This window comes from Callithrix jacchus, chromosome 2 (genome assembly GCF_049354715.1).
Source record: "Callithrix jacchus isolate 240 chromosome 2, calJac240_pri, whole genome shotgun sequence".
Lineage (NCBI taxonomy): Eukaryota > Metazoa > Chordata > Mammalia > Primates > Cebidae > Callithrix > Callithrix jacchus.
The window spans coordinates 102,274,669-102,291,502 of record NC_133503.1 but is presented as its reverse complement, the minus strand read 5'-3'; the positions used below and the strand labels follow the sequence as shown (position 1 = coordinate 102,291,502).

At 37.0% G+C, this 16,834-nt stretch overlaps 1 protein-coding gene across 9 annotated transcripts in view; it reads right to left on the bottom strand.

Moving 5' to 3' along the window:
- Positions 1-12,675: 12,675 nt before the first annotated feature.
- Positions 12,676-16,834, bottom strand: part of FBXL17 (F-box and leucine rich repeat protein 17) — a 572,981-nt gene continuing 568,822 nt past the window's right edge. For all 9 annotated transcript variants that reach the window (XM_054252081.2, XM_035292206.3, XM_035292208.3 and 6 more), the window contains one exon: positions 12,676-15,477. In XM_054252081.2, the coding sequence (XP_054108056.1) occupies positions 15,337-15,477 (141 nt within the window). In that variant the 3' untranslated portion in view covers positions 12,676-15,336. The remainder of the gene's footprint in view (positions 15,478-16,834) is intronic.

Below are 16,834 nucleotides of genomic sequence, written 5' to 3'. Positions count from 1 at the left end.
TTTTACTGTACAAAGGACACTGTAAATTCTGTTTGGTAGAGATTCTGGTTTCTGTTATCTTCCTTTGTAGACTGTTGACTTTTTTGCATCAGGTAATTAAATTATTGGCTGATGATCTTAAACTTTTGAAGACTTGGTTCATTGTGTTGTTAGAGAGAAACCACAAATAACCAAAGAAGGATGGAAAAGTGACATTACTAGAGATTCTACAAATATTAAAAAGATAATAAGGGATTGCATACAACTTTATGCCAATAAATTTTACAACTCAGATGCAATGAAAAACTGACAAGAGAAAGCAAACAATAACAAACTTTCCTCCAGAGAAATCCCAGGCCCATGTAATTTCACTGAGGAATTCTTTCCAACATTTAAGAGATAAATCACCAATTTTACATAAACATTTTTCAGAAAAAAGAGGAATATTATGAGATCATACTATAACAAAAGAAAATAAGTGAGAGAATCTCTATGATCATGTCAATCCATTTTCAAGAAATACTAAGAAGAAACTTTTCAGGACTAAAAAAATATTAGAAGAGTCTTATATAAACATGAAGTAACAAAGAATACAAGAAGTGGTAAATAAGCTAGATATCAAAGGACTAAGAAAACATGTGACAAAATCCAACACCCATTTGTAACAAAAACCATCAACAAACTTAAAAAAAAGTGAACATTTTTAGTTTTATGAAGGAAATCTTTAGGACCCTACAGGTAAGCTCATACTTAATTGTGAAAGATTAAATGCATTCCTCCTCAGACCAGAAATAAAGAAGTTAGGTCTCACTATTTCTGTTCAATGTTGTACTTAAGGTCATAGCTAGTACAATAAAGCAAGTTTAAAAATGGGTATAGATATTAGAAATAAATAAGCACTGTCTTCATATGTGACATGTTTTTTGATTAAAAAATTCTAGAAATTTTCAAATCACTACTTAGAACTAATAAGTGAATTTAGCAAGGTCACTGGATGCAAAGACAATATGCAAAAACAAGTTGCACTTCTATATATTAGTAATGAACAACTTAAAAATAAAAAATTTGTAAGTTACATTTATAGCAGCATCAAAGAGCATAAAATAAATAAGAATACATTTAATGAAAGCAGTGTGAGACCTGTATTGTGAATAAAACATTGCTGAGAGTAAAGAAGATTTTAATAAATAAAGAAATGGATTTTGTTCATGGACTAGAAGACAATATTATTAAGATGTCAATTATCTCTAAATTAATTTAGACGTTGAAGCACATCTCAATCAGAATTGTAATGGGCCTTTTTATTTTTAAAAAAGAGATTGTTTCTAAAATTTATAGAGAAATTCAGAGGACATAGATTAGTAAAAATCACTTGAAAATGAATAATACTGGAGGACTCATGCTACTGATTTAAAGGTTTGCTAGAAAGCTATAGGAATCAGGACAATGTGGTATTGGCATAGGATAGACAAATAAATGATTATACCATGGTGGAAAGTCCAGAAATATATCCACATATATATGGTCAACTGATTTACAAAAAAATTGCCAACATGATTGATTTTGGAAATATTAAACATTTAGGTTGTTACAAATTTTTATTATTATAAATAAAGCAGCCATACATATTTTTGAATAATTTTTGTGGGACATGTTTTCTTTTCTCTTGAGTAAATACCTAGGACTGGAATTCCTGAGTCACAGATATGCGTATAAACTTACTTTCATTAACATTAATGACAAAAACCACAATTACTTTTGTACCAACCTAATACATGGTGCTTTTAGTAATGCAAACATTACTTTAGAATAGATCAAAGACATTAACATAAGCTTCCCAGAAAAAGATGTAGGGATGGATAATTAGCATATGAAAAAGGGCTTAACATCATTAGTCATCAGGGAAAGGCAATTAAAATTATATTGGGATATAACCGTGTATTTTTTAAATGGCTAAATTTAAAAGACCAACAACACCAAATGTTGGTGAAGATGTAGAGGAATTGAAACTCTGTCACTCATGGTACAGATAGTAGTGGAAAATGGAACAAACACTTTAAAAACAAGTTTGATATTTTTTAAATAAAGGTCTATATTTATATGCATATCCATGACTCAGGAATTCCACTCCTAGGTTTTACCCAAGAGAAAGGAAAACTTATATCCCACAAAAAGGGTTATGCAAAAATACATATAGCTGCTTTATTTATAACAGTAAAAACATTGGTAACAACCCAAATGTCTATAAACAGGAGAATGATAGATAAATTCTTGTACATTCATACTTCTCAGCATCAATTGATACAACAAAAGTTTAATCTCATGAGAGAAGGAAGTCTCACAGAAAGAAGACATATTATTTCATTTCATTTAGAAGATGTTCAATGAAAGGTGAAAGAAACATGTGATGGAAATCAGAACAATGATTTCCCGTGGTGGCATGAGGAAATGAGAGAAATTTCTGGGGTGGTGTATACACACACACGTACAAATACATTGTATTCTTTGTTTTATTTATGTTGCATGGCTTGTTTGGGGTGTTTACCACACAAGTCTCTACGTTCATCAAAATGCAGAGAATTGTACTATGTGTGTATTTTACTATAGGTAAATTATACCTCAATTGAAAAAATATGTTACTTTTTAAGCGATTGTTTTTCTACTATGTGTGTGTATGTTTTGGCCTAAGTAGATGCAGTGAAAATTCTCTTATCAGCATGATTAGAACAGCTAGTTGGTTATTTAATTTTAAAAGCTACTAAAATTCATTAAAACGGTATATATTTACACACATATTTTAAATATTTTATCTTTCATACAAAAACAAAAGCATATGTGTGTGTGTGTGTGTGTGTGTGTGTGTGCATTCATTGCTAATCTTTTTATATATGGCCAAGGCCTTTGCTCTTTGTGTTCCACATTGTCATTCTTGTATAAACCATCTCTGTAACTAGTATCTACAATTTCTAGTCTTAATTTCTTTAAAAAGGAGTAAAAATTTAAAGCATTTTTGAAGCAATATAAAAGCAAAATCTTTCTAGGTTTTTATATATGTTTTTCACATTCTATGTCTTGTGTGCCTTACAATTAATTTGACAGACTTTTTTGTGTCTTCCTTTCATCTAGATTTCCAAAGTATTCAACTTTGTTTTCACAGCAGAGGAATGACAACTCTTTTTTTTTTTTTGGCAGTGGTGGGGTGAGACAGGGTCTCACTCTGTCGCCCAGGCTGGAGTGCAGTGGCACAATCTCAGCTCACTGCAACCTCCACCTCCCAGGTTCAAGCAATTCTCCTGCCTCAGCCTCCCAAGTAGCTGGAACTACAGGCGTATGCCACCACGCCAGGCTAACTTTTTGTCTTTTAGTAGAGATGGGGTTTCACTGTTTTGCCCAGGCTGGTCTCAAACTCCTGAGCTCAGGCCGTCCTCTCGCCTCGGCCTCCCAAAGTGCTAGGATTACAGGTGTGAGCCACTGTGTCTGGCCAACTCTCCTTTTGTCATTCTTATTTCAGTGGGTTACATGATATTCAATTAAATTGAATGAAGACATATTATTTCACAATAACCATACAATCTTGCACTGAGGCTTGGCTCAGATTCCTGTAGCTTCTCATTTAAACTCAAGATAATGACTTCCTTCCACACATCAAGATGTAATAAAGTCAGAAGATGGTGAAGGGGGAAGAAAGCTTTGTCTTTTAAACCTGCAAATCTCTGAAAGAGTCCTTTGCTTTCCTTGCCCTCTTAAAATAGTTTTTGCTCCAATAGCTATAATCCACAGTGAAATTACGGCAATCCTTAAAAGGATTTTTTTTTCCTGTCTATATTATTTCTTTCTCTACTATGTAAAGGCAATTGTTAGTTTAAAGGAATTTAGAAACATTATTTCTAAGTGGCCAATAAACATACAAAATGATACCCAGTTTTTAAATACTAAGCAGAACACAGACTAAAATCATGATACCACTACATGGCAATCAGAAGCAAATTGGCAATCAATGGGATCTTTCATACACTCCAGGTTAAAATGTGAATTCTTTCAACCTCTTTGAAATTTTATTAGGTTATGGTATGGCATCACCTAATAAAATTGAAAATGCGGAAATACTAGCAATTCATTTTTTTAGGTATGTCCCCTGGAGATATATGTGCGTGGGTGCACTAGGACACCTGTTCAAGAATTTTCTTCATAGCAGGGTTTATAATTGTCCCATCTTGGAAACAAACCAAATGCTTTTCAGTAGTAAAATGAATTAATAGTAGCATATCCACACAATGGAATATTGTTGCTATGGTCTGAATGTTTGTGTCCCCCAAAATTCATACGTTGAAATCCCGACCCCCAAGGTGATGGCATTAGGAGGTGGGGCCTTTGGAAGATGATTAGGTGGGATTAGTGCCCTCATTGAAGAAGCCCCAGAGAGCTGCCTTGCCTCTCCCACCAAGTGAGGATCAGTGAGAAGGCTTTATGAAGAGGTGTGCCCTCCCTAGACAACCCATCTGCTGACGACTTGATCTTGAACTTTCCAGCATCCAGAACTATGAAAAACAAATTTCTGTTGTGTATAAAGTACCCAGTTTATGGCGGTTTTTATAGCAGCCTGAATGGACTAAGACAATTACATAGCAATGAAACTGTAGAGACTAGAGTTACACACAACAAAATAGATGGATCCTATAAACACTACTGAGTAAAAAAAGAAAGTCACAAAACAATACACACAGCATGATGCTTTCTTATAAAGTTCAAAACCAGGGAAAATCAACCTACATTTTAAAGGATGCATACTATATTGATATGACAAAAATAAAAACAACGAAATTATTTTCACAGAGGCCAGGAGAGTGGTTTCATGTGGAGGAAGGAAGTTTCTGGGAGGGGGTGTATGAGGAAAGAACTTCCAGGTGCTAGTGACGTTCCCTTTCTGACCTGAATAGTGCTTGCATGGTGTTGATTCTTAATCATTTTACAACTGTGTGCATAGGTGTTACATATTTTCTCTACGTTTCACAATCTAGTGTTTTAAAACATCCTGAGTGTTCTACATAATTCATTTAATTCTCCCTGCCACCATCATCTCTTTCTCTCCCCAATTCTTTGTTTGAAGATCACGCCCAGGGGCATTGTTTTCACTCTAAGAAGCATGAAGATTCTAATCACTAATTTTCTTAGTCTCTTTGGTTAATTTTAAGAATGAAGTAGGACTGGGAAGAAATGGGAACAGTAACACTCAACAGCAGCTACAGAGTAAGGAAGTGGACTAAACATCCATTAGTATAAATTTATGCTAAGAAAAATATGTTTCCTATTTTATAGCTTACTTTAGAGCAAATTCACTCATCTAAATTATCTAATAATCAGAGTGCCAGTAGATTAATTTTCACATTAAGCATAATTATTTAAGTTATGTACAAGTGTTCTTCCTAGTATTTGCCTTTCTACATCCGTGAATTCTATATTGTAATCCAATTTTGATTTGAAATTGAAAAAACACTTTAATAAAAGCTTTAAGACCAATTATCAAGATTTCTTTTTTTTCACTTAGTAAATGATTCAGCTGCAAGATGTTGCTTAAGAACCCACTAGAATCAACAAAATCAAACTTGCTAAGCTTTCTTCATTCATTTTGGCATTGCTTATAAAGCTCATCATTGTCAATAGCTACTAGGCCCATCAAGGCAGTATCTATTTGTGAGACTTTTTTTAAAAAAAATCTTGTATGTAATGACTAATTTTTCATTTTCCATTGTGTTAACCACAGAGGGCTGAATAGACTGCATTCGGTAGGCTGTATTCATGGTTAGATAGTGCATGGACATGGGAGCGCACGCGCGTGCACACACACACACACACACGTGCACATGCACATCCCAAGCTGCACCACTGGAAGATTTCAGTCCACAGAAATAAACTCAGTGAGTGTCCACTGGTCTGGTATTCTAGCCAAATATCCTCAGGCCACTTGACGATGATGCCCCTCATCACCAGATCTTTCAAGTAATGCCAAACTGTAGGGAAAACATTCGAGAAAAGTATGACTGTCTCTTCAGTCATGTGGTGAATAAAAGAGCCGAATCAAATAATGCCTGCCCTTTCAAATGTTTCTGTTTTCTGTTGGGTTGTTGGCATCCACACATGGTTCTATTAGTCAAGGAAAATCATAGGAAAGGGGATGCTTTGAAGGGCTAGTTTTTAGATATTTTTAGTTTTCTGAAGTTTATTTCCTGGATATGGTTGCATTTCAGGGACTGAGGAAGCGTCTCTAACTGCATTTGTGTCTACTAGATATCTCATGAAAATGGAATTAATTTTAATTAGCATAATGCCCCAATGATGTCCACCAGTGCTGGTATGGGAAAATAAATTGTGGCATACTTACATAATAAAAGGGATAAGCTTGGCCCTAACTAAATTTCCATTTCAACTCTAGATTATCACATTATCAGATGAGTCTCTGTATTATTCTAAGAGGTTTTGATACCAGATTTACTGGCGTAATTAAAAATGAAGTGATAATGAAAGAGCCCCCCTCTACTTTACAAAACCTGTGTAGTGGTCCTTTGATTTCTATGGTAATGACACAACAGATATGCCACATGAATTCTCACAGCTGTCTCGGCACAACAAGAACAGCTGTTCCGCTTAGAATTCCAATGAGGGTCAGCTAAAAGCCAGGCACTTACACAGTGCTATGCTCCCAGCACAGGAGAAGAAGGGTGAGCCTACTGGGTTCTCCCATCTCTGCCACCTGCTTAAATACAGAAATCTGTAAGTTCTGCCTCATGCAGAGATAACCTCCATAACCAAATAGATGGGCAAAGTTGTGTCTAGGTTTAGAAATTCTTGATAGGCAGTCCATTGACTTAAATAAGACATAAAACATTTTTAATTTTGAATGATAATATTGGATGCAAAATATTGGTACATATTTTAAATATGTTTGATGTAATGTAATGTTACAGACATTTAGCTTAAAATATGTTTAATATTAATAAAACAAATTCTGGAAAAGCCGCCCTTCAATTTATAAAATAGAACCTACACATTTGGTTGAAGGCCTTTTTGTGGTCCTATCCCAGTCCACTGCCTGTCCTCCCACAGATAACAACTACTCTGAAATTTTGGAAATTGTTTCTTCTTTTTCCTTTTTTTTTTCTAAATTCACTTGAATACCTAAATAATGGATATTTAATTTTGTTGGTTTTTGAATTTTATAAAATGATGTACAGCTTTCTGCATTCTTCTAGGACTCGCCCTTTTTATTCAACTGTCTCTAAGATTCACTTGTATTGAGATACGTTGCTACAATTCACTCATTTTTGCTACTTGGTTTTATTGAATTAAATATGTAAAAGTTCCTTGCTTTGCTGTGATAAACAATGCTGCTATGCATATTTTGGTAGATGTCTCTCGGTTCACATGTGTTAATGTTTCTCTGGGGTATATACCTACAAAGGAAATTGCTGTATGTGCGTGTTAAGTTTTTTAAGATAATGCCAAACTCTTTTCCAACTTCCACAGCAATGCGTAAGCATTCTTATTGTTCTACATCTTTGCCAAAACTTAATCATTCAAGACTTAATTTTTGCCAGCTTTTTGGGCATAAACTCTGTATCTTTTAATTTGCATTTGTCTAAATACAAATGAGTTTGGGTTTGTTCTTCGATACGAATTTAAGTATAAGCTTGTTGAGTATGATTTTTAAAAACCTTATTAGAATTTTGTTTGGAATTGCATGTTATTAATAGATCAATTAGGGGAGAATTATCAGGTTAAGAACTGTGATGGGGGCCGGGCGCGGTGCCTCAAGCCTGTAATCCCAGCACTTTGGGAGGTCGAGGCGGGTGGATCACGAGGTCAAGAGATCGAGACCATCCAGGTCAACATGGTGAAACTCCGTCTCTACTAAAAATACAAAAAATTAGCTGGGCATAGTGGCACGTGCCTGTAATCCCAACTACTCAGGAGGCTGAGGCAGGAGAATTGCCTGAACCCAGGAGGCGGAGGTTGGGGTGAGCCGAGATAGCGCCATTGCACTCCAGCCTGGGTAACAAGAGCGAAAATCCGTCTCAAAAAAAAGAAAAAAAAAACAAAACTGTGAGGGGTTTGAGATTTTACTCTACTTGCAAGTTCACGTCAGTCCAATAGTTTCAGGGATCCTGGCAGAAGATGCTAGACTCTTGAATCAGAGACAAAGAACTTTATTACCCACAGCAATGGCAGTAGCCAGAGTATCAGCATTTTCCTGAAGTGCTGATCCTGAAGATTCTGAAGCTGTAATTCCCACAGGACATGTGAAGAGGGTGGGTGACACCTGTGTCTGTATTGGGCTGTGGTACAGGAGAGGAACACTGAGCATAGGAAACAAGTATTTTATATGGAACATCAAATATGCTTACCCTCTGCTCTAGAGGGAGACACTCTCCCTGTCTTTGAAGGCTATTCACCATAAGAACATCTTTGAAAAGATAATCCAGAGCAAAGGCAGCAAGTAAGTAAGCAACCTCTGTTTGAAAGAGATGCAGAAATGCAAGAGGCCTATGGAGACGTGTCTCTCAACATGACATCTGTAGAATACTAAGACTTCCTTTCTGTGAAGATGTTTGCTCTGCTCTCTACATTTTTTTCTGTCTTTTAATATAGCTTTGTAATTGACTCATAAAGGAATGCTACTTTGTGTTGCTTTTGTAAAAAGTATTTTTTGAAATTATATTTTTCTACTTCATGATTGGTATATAGAAATGTAAATGAGTATCATATTTGAACATTACATCCAAGTAACTTTTAAATCTTCTTAATTCTATTTTCTAATTCTTTTGAGGTTTTGCTCATCTTTGCCTGTTATGTCTATATTCTTGTTGGCTGTACATAATTCAGTTTGTCTTTTCCATTATGGCCCCTACCCTTTTATTTTGATAGTTCTGTGCTGGCTTAGCTCTCTGATTAGCATGTTAAATAGAAGTTATAATAATAGTAACCAGTCTTTAATAGAAGGTCTCACTCTACTGCCCAGGCTGGAGTGCAATGGTGTGATCATAGCTCAGTGTAGCCATGAATTCCTGGGTCCAAGCAATCCTCCTGCTTCAGCCTCCTGAGTACCTAAGGCAAGAAGTGCCATGCCTAGCCACTTTAAAAATTTTTAGGGACAGGTCTCACTATGCTGCCCAGGCTGGTCTTGAACTCCTGGTCTCAAGTGGTCCTTCCACCTTGGCCTCTCAAAATGTTGAGATTATGTGTGTGAACCACTGTGCCTGGACTTTTCACAATTTTATACTGTTTGGTTTTTGATTTGTCTGTTCATTTTGGTAGTTTCTTTTTCCTTATACACGTCAAACAACTTCTTAATACAACATGTTTATTTTGTAGTAGTATGTGTCTGAAAATGTAATATCGAAGTCTTTGAGGATGTGGATCTATTTGTTGTTTCTACGGATTTGCACCACTAATCCTGGGTTATGTCCTTTTTTTCTCTGTGATTTTAGACTGTGGGTTCATAGTTGCTGGCACTCTATCTCTGGATAGAATGCATATCTTTGGAAGCCTGCATTGAGGATACTTTTCTCCATGGATGATTTTTGTTTGCTTTTGTCAGACACTGAGCACCACTGACATGAATCCTCTTAAAAATACAATTATCAGCAACATAAACTAAGCGGACAGTGTAGATTCAGTTACTAACGTCATCTGTTGTGTGTGTGTGTGTGTCTGTGTGTGTGTTTGAGACAGGGTCTTGCTCTGTGAAACACACTGGAGTGCAGTGTAATCATGGCTTACAGTAGCCTTGACTTCCCAGGCTCAAGTGATCCTCCCACTTCAGTCTCCCAAGTAGCTGGGACTACTGGCATGCGTGTACCACCATGGCTGGCTTTTTTTTTTTTTTTTAAGTTTTTTGAGATTTTATAGAGATAGAGTCTTCCCATGTTGGCCACGCTGTTCTCAAACTCCTGGGCTCAAGCAATCCTCTTGCCTTGGCTTCCCAAAGTGCTGGGATTACAGGCATGGGCCACCACACTTGGTTTAAACCCATGTGAATGTTGTTAGCCAGTAGCTGTTAATTTGCAGAGGAGTCCTTAAAAAGAAAAATCCATGAGTAACGCAGGCTGAGAATGGTTACTTTGCCCACTATCTGCCTCTTCGATTTTTTGGTTTATCGTAGTTCACCATTTTTTGGAGGGGGCGGGAAACGGAGTCTTGCTCTGTTGCTAGGCTGGAGTGCAGTGGCGGAACTCAACTCACAGCAACCTCCGCCTCCTGGGTTCAAGTGATTCTCCTGCCTCAGCTTCCTGAGTATCTGGAACTGTAGGCGCACACCACCATGCCCAGCTAATTTTTATATTTTCAGTAGAGATGGGGTTTCACCATGTTGGCCAGGATGGTCTCAATCTCTTAACCTCATGATCTGCCCGCCTCAACCTCCCAAAGTGCTGGGATTACAGGCGTGAGCCACTGTGCCTGCACAGTTCACTGTTTTTAAAAGGGTAGAGCCTTTCAGGGATCCAGGCTTTCTGTGAGGTAGACTCTGATCTGACTCTCAGTTATTCACTGGCCCTAAAGTTTCCACAAGTTCTCTAGGCTATCGTGATCAATATAATCCCATATTCTGGTTGTTTCCAGGCTTGTCTCTATAGCGATAAAAGTTTAGCACATGCATCAGAGTCACCTGGAGGATTTGCACACAGATTTGGGGCCTTACTGTCTGAGTTTCTGATTTAGTAGGTCTCATGTGGGGCCCAAGAATTTGTAGGTGTAAGTTCCCAGGCAGTGCTGATGTGATTGATCTGGGGTCTGCACTTGAGAAACACCTCTCTGGACCAGGTTGGTTGGCAAATTTTCTCTGTGAAATGCCAGAGTAAATCTTTCTGACTTTGTAGATCACATGGCCTTTGTGGCAACCACTCAACTCTACTGTTGCAGCATGAGATCAGCCACAGAGAATGTAACAACAAATGGGTATGTTTGTGTCCCTAGAAAACTTTAGTACAAAAATATGTGTCTGGCCATGCTTGACCCAGGAGCCACTCTTTGCTGATCCCTATTCTAGACTCCTATTCACACTTTGTCCCAGGCCACAGGAGTTTCTTTTGCTTTCTTACAGGTATATTGGTCACTTTAAAAGGTTTTCAAAAATATTTTAATGAACATTTCTAGATGTTATGTAGCAGAAAATCTTTCAGGATGTCCTTTCCACTATATTATTGTAAGTAGACCCCCTGCATTTTACATTTTTACTTGTTTGAATAATTTAGGCCAAGGCTTTTCTAGATCTTATTTTTCCTACAAGTCTAATCTCTTCAGTAGGCCATAAAACATTTATGATTTGCCCTTGCTTTCTTCCTGGAACCTTTTCCACCTGCTGCCTCAGTATAGCACACCTTCCTATTAAACTCGGTTACCTCAAGGGCCCTGCTCTTTCCATGCTATCTCATTCCCTCATGCCTTTCCACAGGTTTTTCCATTTTCCAGGTTGCCTTCTATTCCTTCCCCCAAGCAGGTCTGGTAAATTCCCACTATTTCTCTAGCCTTCAGGAAAAGCTCCTCCTCTGCGAAGCGCTACCTTCCCAAAGTTGCTGCTTGGTCCTAGGTACACTCCCCATAATTTTGCCCATCATCATATCTATTGTACTACCCTGCTATTACTAGTGCCCCAGAATGTCCCCTTGTTAGGCTGAGAGCAGATTGAGAGTGGGAATGAGTTTCATTTATGTTTAAATCTCCAGCGCCTATATTTGTCAGTCAATAAATGTTTTATACTTTGGAGAAATCGAATATATGGCTATATAAATAATGATTATTTAGGAATGGGATTTTAAACAACTCACTTGACATGGTTTGGCTGTGTCCCCACCCAAATCTCATTTTGAATTGTGGTTCCAATAATCCCCTTGTGTCATGGGAAAGACCCAGTGGGAGGCAATTAAATCATGAAGGTGGTTCCCCCATGCCATTCTTGTGATAATGAACAAGTTCTCAGGAGATCTCACGGTTTTATAAGGAGCTTCTCCCTTCACTTGGTTCTCATTATTTACTCTCCTGCCGCCTTGTGAAGGACTTGTTTACTTCCCCTTCTGCCACATTTTTTTTTTTTTTGAGATGGGGTCTCCCTCTGTTGCCCAGGCAGGAGTACAGTGGCAGAATCCAGCTCACTGCAACCTCCACCTCCCAGGTTCAAGTGATTCTCGTGTCTCAGCCTCCCATGTAGCTGGGACTACAGCGCCTGCCACTATGCCTGGCTAATTTTTGAATGTTTAGTAGAGACCAGTTTTTGCCATGTTGCCCAGGCTGGTATTGAACTCCTGAGTGAGGTGATCCACCTGCCTCAGCCTCCCAAAGTGCTGGGATTACAGTGAGCCACCGTACCTGGCCCCTCCATGATTTTTAAGTTTCCTGAGGGTTCCCCAGCTCTGCTGAACTGTGAGTCAATTAAACCTCTTTCTCAGTCTCAGGTATGTCCTTATAGCAGTGTGAGAACAGACTAATACACGCTTATTTAAATCCTTGAGGTTTTAATCTTCTCTGTATAGTCACCACCCCAATTAGAAACTCGAAAACTCAAGTCTCATTTATTATTTCTGGGTTAGTCAAACCTACAAAATTCTATAATGAAACATACAAAAACACAGACCACTGCATGCATCATACCCCACCAGCATTAGGGAGGTCATTTACTGTCTCCGAAATAAAACAAAAGACACAGTGTTCTGTTTCTCTTTTATTGCAACCCATTGCAAGGTCAAAGATTCACAGAAATATAGAAACTACAAACTGGGTGAATTTTCTTTATTCACTCAAAAAGACATTAAAGACAAAGGACCAGAATTTTCCATTACAGCAATATATTTCATAGTCTTTATTCTGAAAATACTGTTGACATTTTGGAGAGAATAAAAAGCCCTGCATTAAACGTGTTCACATGTATTTACGACATTCTAAGCAAAAAAAAGAAACTCTATATTGCCCAGAAAAATTATTTTAAGCCTCATTTCAAAGCATCTAATGAGAACACATTCAACAACCATCACAGGATCACTCAAGGTGATGCTTTTTTTCTGGCTGTTTTTTTTGAGATTAATGTTTTGAGGCTGGATATGGTATTTCTATGGATTTCTACAAATGTACCAAAGCAGTTTCCCAGATTATGTTGCATCAGGCTTTCTGGATTAGTCAACATTTTAGAGAATAAGTGCAAGTCCCCACCCCACCCCCACCCCCCAAGCTAAAGCATGTTATAGTGCTGTACTTCAGATTCAAACAATGCAACATTTTAAAAAATCAATTATACACTCTGAAACCATTTGACAATCAAACTGTAACACTCCAAAGATTATTACAACTTTGAACTGAAATGGTACCATCTATATCATAGATGGCTCTCCCTTCTTTTGTCTTTTTAACTATTTAAAATATAGTAAGACATATATAAAAATTAAACTTTTGCATATTCACTCAAGCTACTATTACTATACATACTGTCTTATAAATTAGTTTTGGATTAAAAATCAGTTAAAATACTGTGAAATAAGAGATTTCAGTGGTGGGGAAGTGAATATGAAAATGATATAGTTCAACGTGTAAGAAGAAATATAGTTTATTCATGTTAAACAGTTTTGTTCTTACACAGATTTTATTTCCTTCAAATTAAATTAGAAACCCATTTAGTTGTGGGAAAAATACTCATGGTGCTTACTGACTAGATTTTTCTAACTGATTGGGATTAAAACAAAAATGCCACATCAGAAACATGTTGACATAATCAAAGGAAACAGTTGATTACAAAAAAAAAGAGAATCATTGGAAATCAGTAAATGGCATTCAAATATAAAGCTATCTTTTGTTTTTTTTTAACAGCTAATGTCATGTTAGCAATGTGGGACTTAAAGAAAGTGAAACTCAAACCTCAGTATATCTGTTAAAGACCAAATAACAGTTACATTCACTCAGGGAAGAATAAATAGCAAATTCACAAGTCAGGGTTTAGTTTCTACTTCTACTGTGAAAGATAATCACTCTTTAGCTTAAAAAGGCTCCCTGATGTCCTCATTATAAATCTACACACAGGAACAGTTATTTGAGCCTGAGTCCCTATTATGAATTAATTGTAAAGATGTGTTAAATCAAAACACATATTCATTTACTGATAGGTCTCGTCTTAACTGAAGCTGGCAATCTTTAATTAAACAAAGAAATGCTTATTTCTGACAACTGTAAACAGAATTTCAATGAACAGATTTTCTAATTTTCCTTCTTAACTCATATATTAGCTAGCAATAAATCTCTGTAGTAGCATGAGAACTAGTCAAAAATGACAACATGCATATATCCAAAAATCCTGTCCCAAAACCCAAAGCAAAGCAAAAAAAGCGACAACAGTAGAAAGATTGTCTACTTATACCTCACTCATGAATCTTCTATTAATGTGACTACCCTCTCACATCTCAGAAATAGACTTTAATAATTACCAAAATTAGGAAAATAATGAAATGATGTGTAGTTTTTAAAGTAACTGCACACCATTAATTACACTGGTGGTTACAATGCTAAGATTAGCTTCAAATGTCATTAAAATATATCCTGACCAGTTACCATCCAGGAAATAAAAGCTAACGCAATGGTAACATAAAAGCAACTAAAATTTTTAGTGCTCAACAGAATGCATTTGTAGAATAATGAATAATTAACTTTTGTGAGCTGGCCAGGGGAATTCAGATTGTTGCCTCCATATAAAACATTTACAATAGGCTTTATTCTTTCTAGTCCCTAAGTCACCCAACAGATAGCAAGTTGGCCACCCGTGGATACATGAAGTTAGGCAGTGCCACAGTGGATAACATGCTCCCTTAGTGGCCTGGGGGAAGCCTTCTCTGTTAGGAAATGATCTAGAAAGACACCGCCCTGGTGCAGATGTACACACATATGTGAGTATGTGAGAGAGTGTAAGTGCCTGCATGTGTAACATCACTTCTGTTGTAGTCATCATCAGTAGAAGTGCACAATTCATCCCACATAAAAAAAGGCCTTCTTATTTGGACAGCTCCAAGTGGCAGCAATTAGAAGCTCAAAATAATACATCCATTTTTTTGACTCTATTAAAAACCTTTTTTTTTAAGAGAAAGAAGCCTTTGAAGTTAAAACTAAAAGGTTTGTGGCTTTCATAATCTTTAATTTCTAAGAAAAAAAAAGCCAGCTCACTTGGGAACAAATGACAACTGCACTTTTGGTATGCAGCAAGACACAAATACACATACTTGAACGCACACAGACAGGTGACAGTTAAAACCCTTCTGAGAGATCGGCCCCACAAATGTACAATTCTCCTTTGCTCTGCTGAATGATCCCAGTGGACTAGGTGGGGCAGGAGCATTAGGAGGAGGCGGCAGACATGTTGGGGGTCCAGCCCATCTGATAGGCTCTCTCCAAGGTCCTCTTGCAGTCTTGCAGGACAGTGCTGAAGGTGATGTGGGGATACTGTTGCACCAGCTGTTCCACTGTCACTTCATTGACCTGCAAACAAAGAAGAGCCATATCACACACAGGGACTACCAACACCACCCGCTGCCCACGCTCACTGGTGTGCTGCAGCCAGCTCACTGTGGCATGAGGAGCCCTCGCCTTGTTCCTCCTAGTGATGTGAAGGAGGGTTTTGTGAGAAGGTACGTGTCTCCTTTCATCTGACCTCTCTGATCTTCCGGTAAAACACTTGCCCTTAGGGATTTTTAAAATACATAATACCAAGATATCAAAAGTGTTCTCTAGAGGCATAAATGACTGATTTGTCAAGATCTTAACAATGTCAATTGAAAATCTAGTGCTTGGGAGGGAAAGAAGCAGTAAGACAGCTTTCTGCTTTGCATTGGATTTCATCATCAACCCAACAGACTTTTGAGGACAAAAGCTGTGGAATGTAGGAGAGGATACACAGGATTCTAGACAGAGTGTTGGGGAAGATGTTATTTTTCTTCCCTTTAAATGTTAAGGTACGGCAAACTTCAAGTTCCTTTGTGAAAAGGGCTGAAATGTGAGGAATCAATAATTAAAACATACATGGCTGGCAGGTCAGAGATGGCCCCAACAGACCTTAACCATCAAAGATACCACCTTGATTCTTGATTAGACAAGGCAATCAGACAGACCTAATTAAAACTAACACCTTTACAATTGCTGTGCTGTGAAGGGATTAATTTGTCAATTATTTTTAAGCTGATTGCAGTTCATAACACAGAAGTAGACAGTTTTCTTCATCGTTTAGATAAATAAATGATTAACCTAAGAACCACAACTTTTAGGTAGCTTTATTTAAAATCTTTATTGAACACTTGAGCATTTTCAAATACATCAATATTTCATTTATACCGAGTAAGCCAGTCTGAAAGAAGGTACTTGCGATACACATTTTTGAGCATACCTCTTGATGTCCATTATTGGAAAAGATCAGGACCACTAGGAAAAACCTAAAACAACATCAAACCCTTGCTGTTTGCTTTGAAAGCCTGCTTAGAAGTTTGAAGATCATGAAATTCAGCTATCTGCACTATTCTGAAATAGCATGTTTTCTAAGTGATCTAGAATAGTATGTTATGTATTAATCTTTTTACATTATTGAGAGTTGGCATTTCAACATTGTGCTGATGATACTTAATCTTTGCCAGAGCATTTCTCTATTTACGACTTGCTTGTGTTTAAGTCAACTTTTATTCCTAATTCAACCAAGCCATATAGCTAATTCTTTTTGTGATAAAGCTATGATTTTTAACATTTTATTTTCAAAAGTTAAAATAATTTTGAATAAAAAATGAAAAACTGATAGACAAATTGGAGTTGAAATAGGAAGTGATTAATTTAATCGAATTTTTAAGAAATA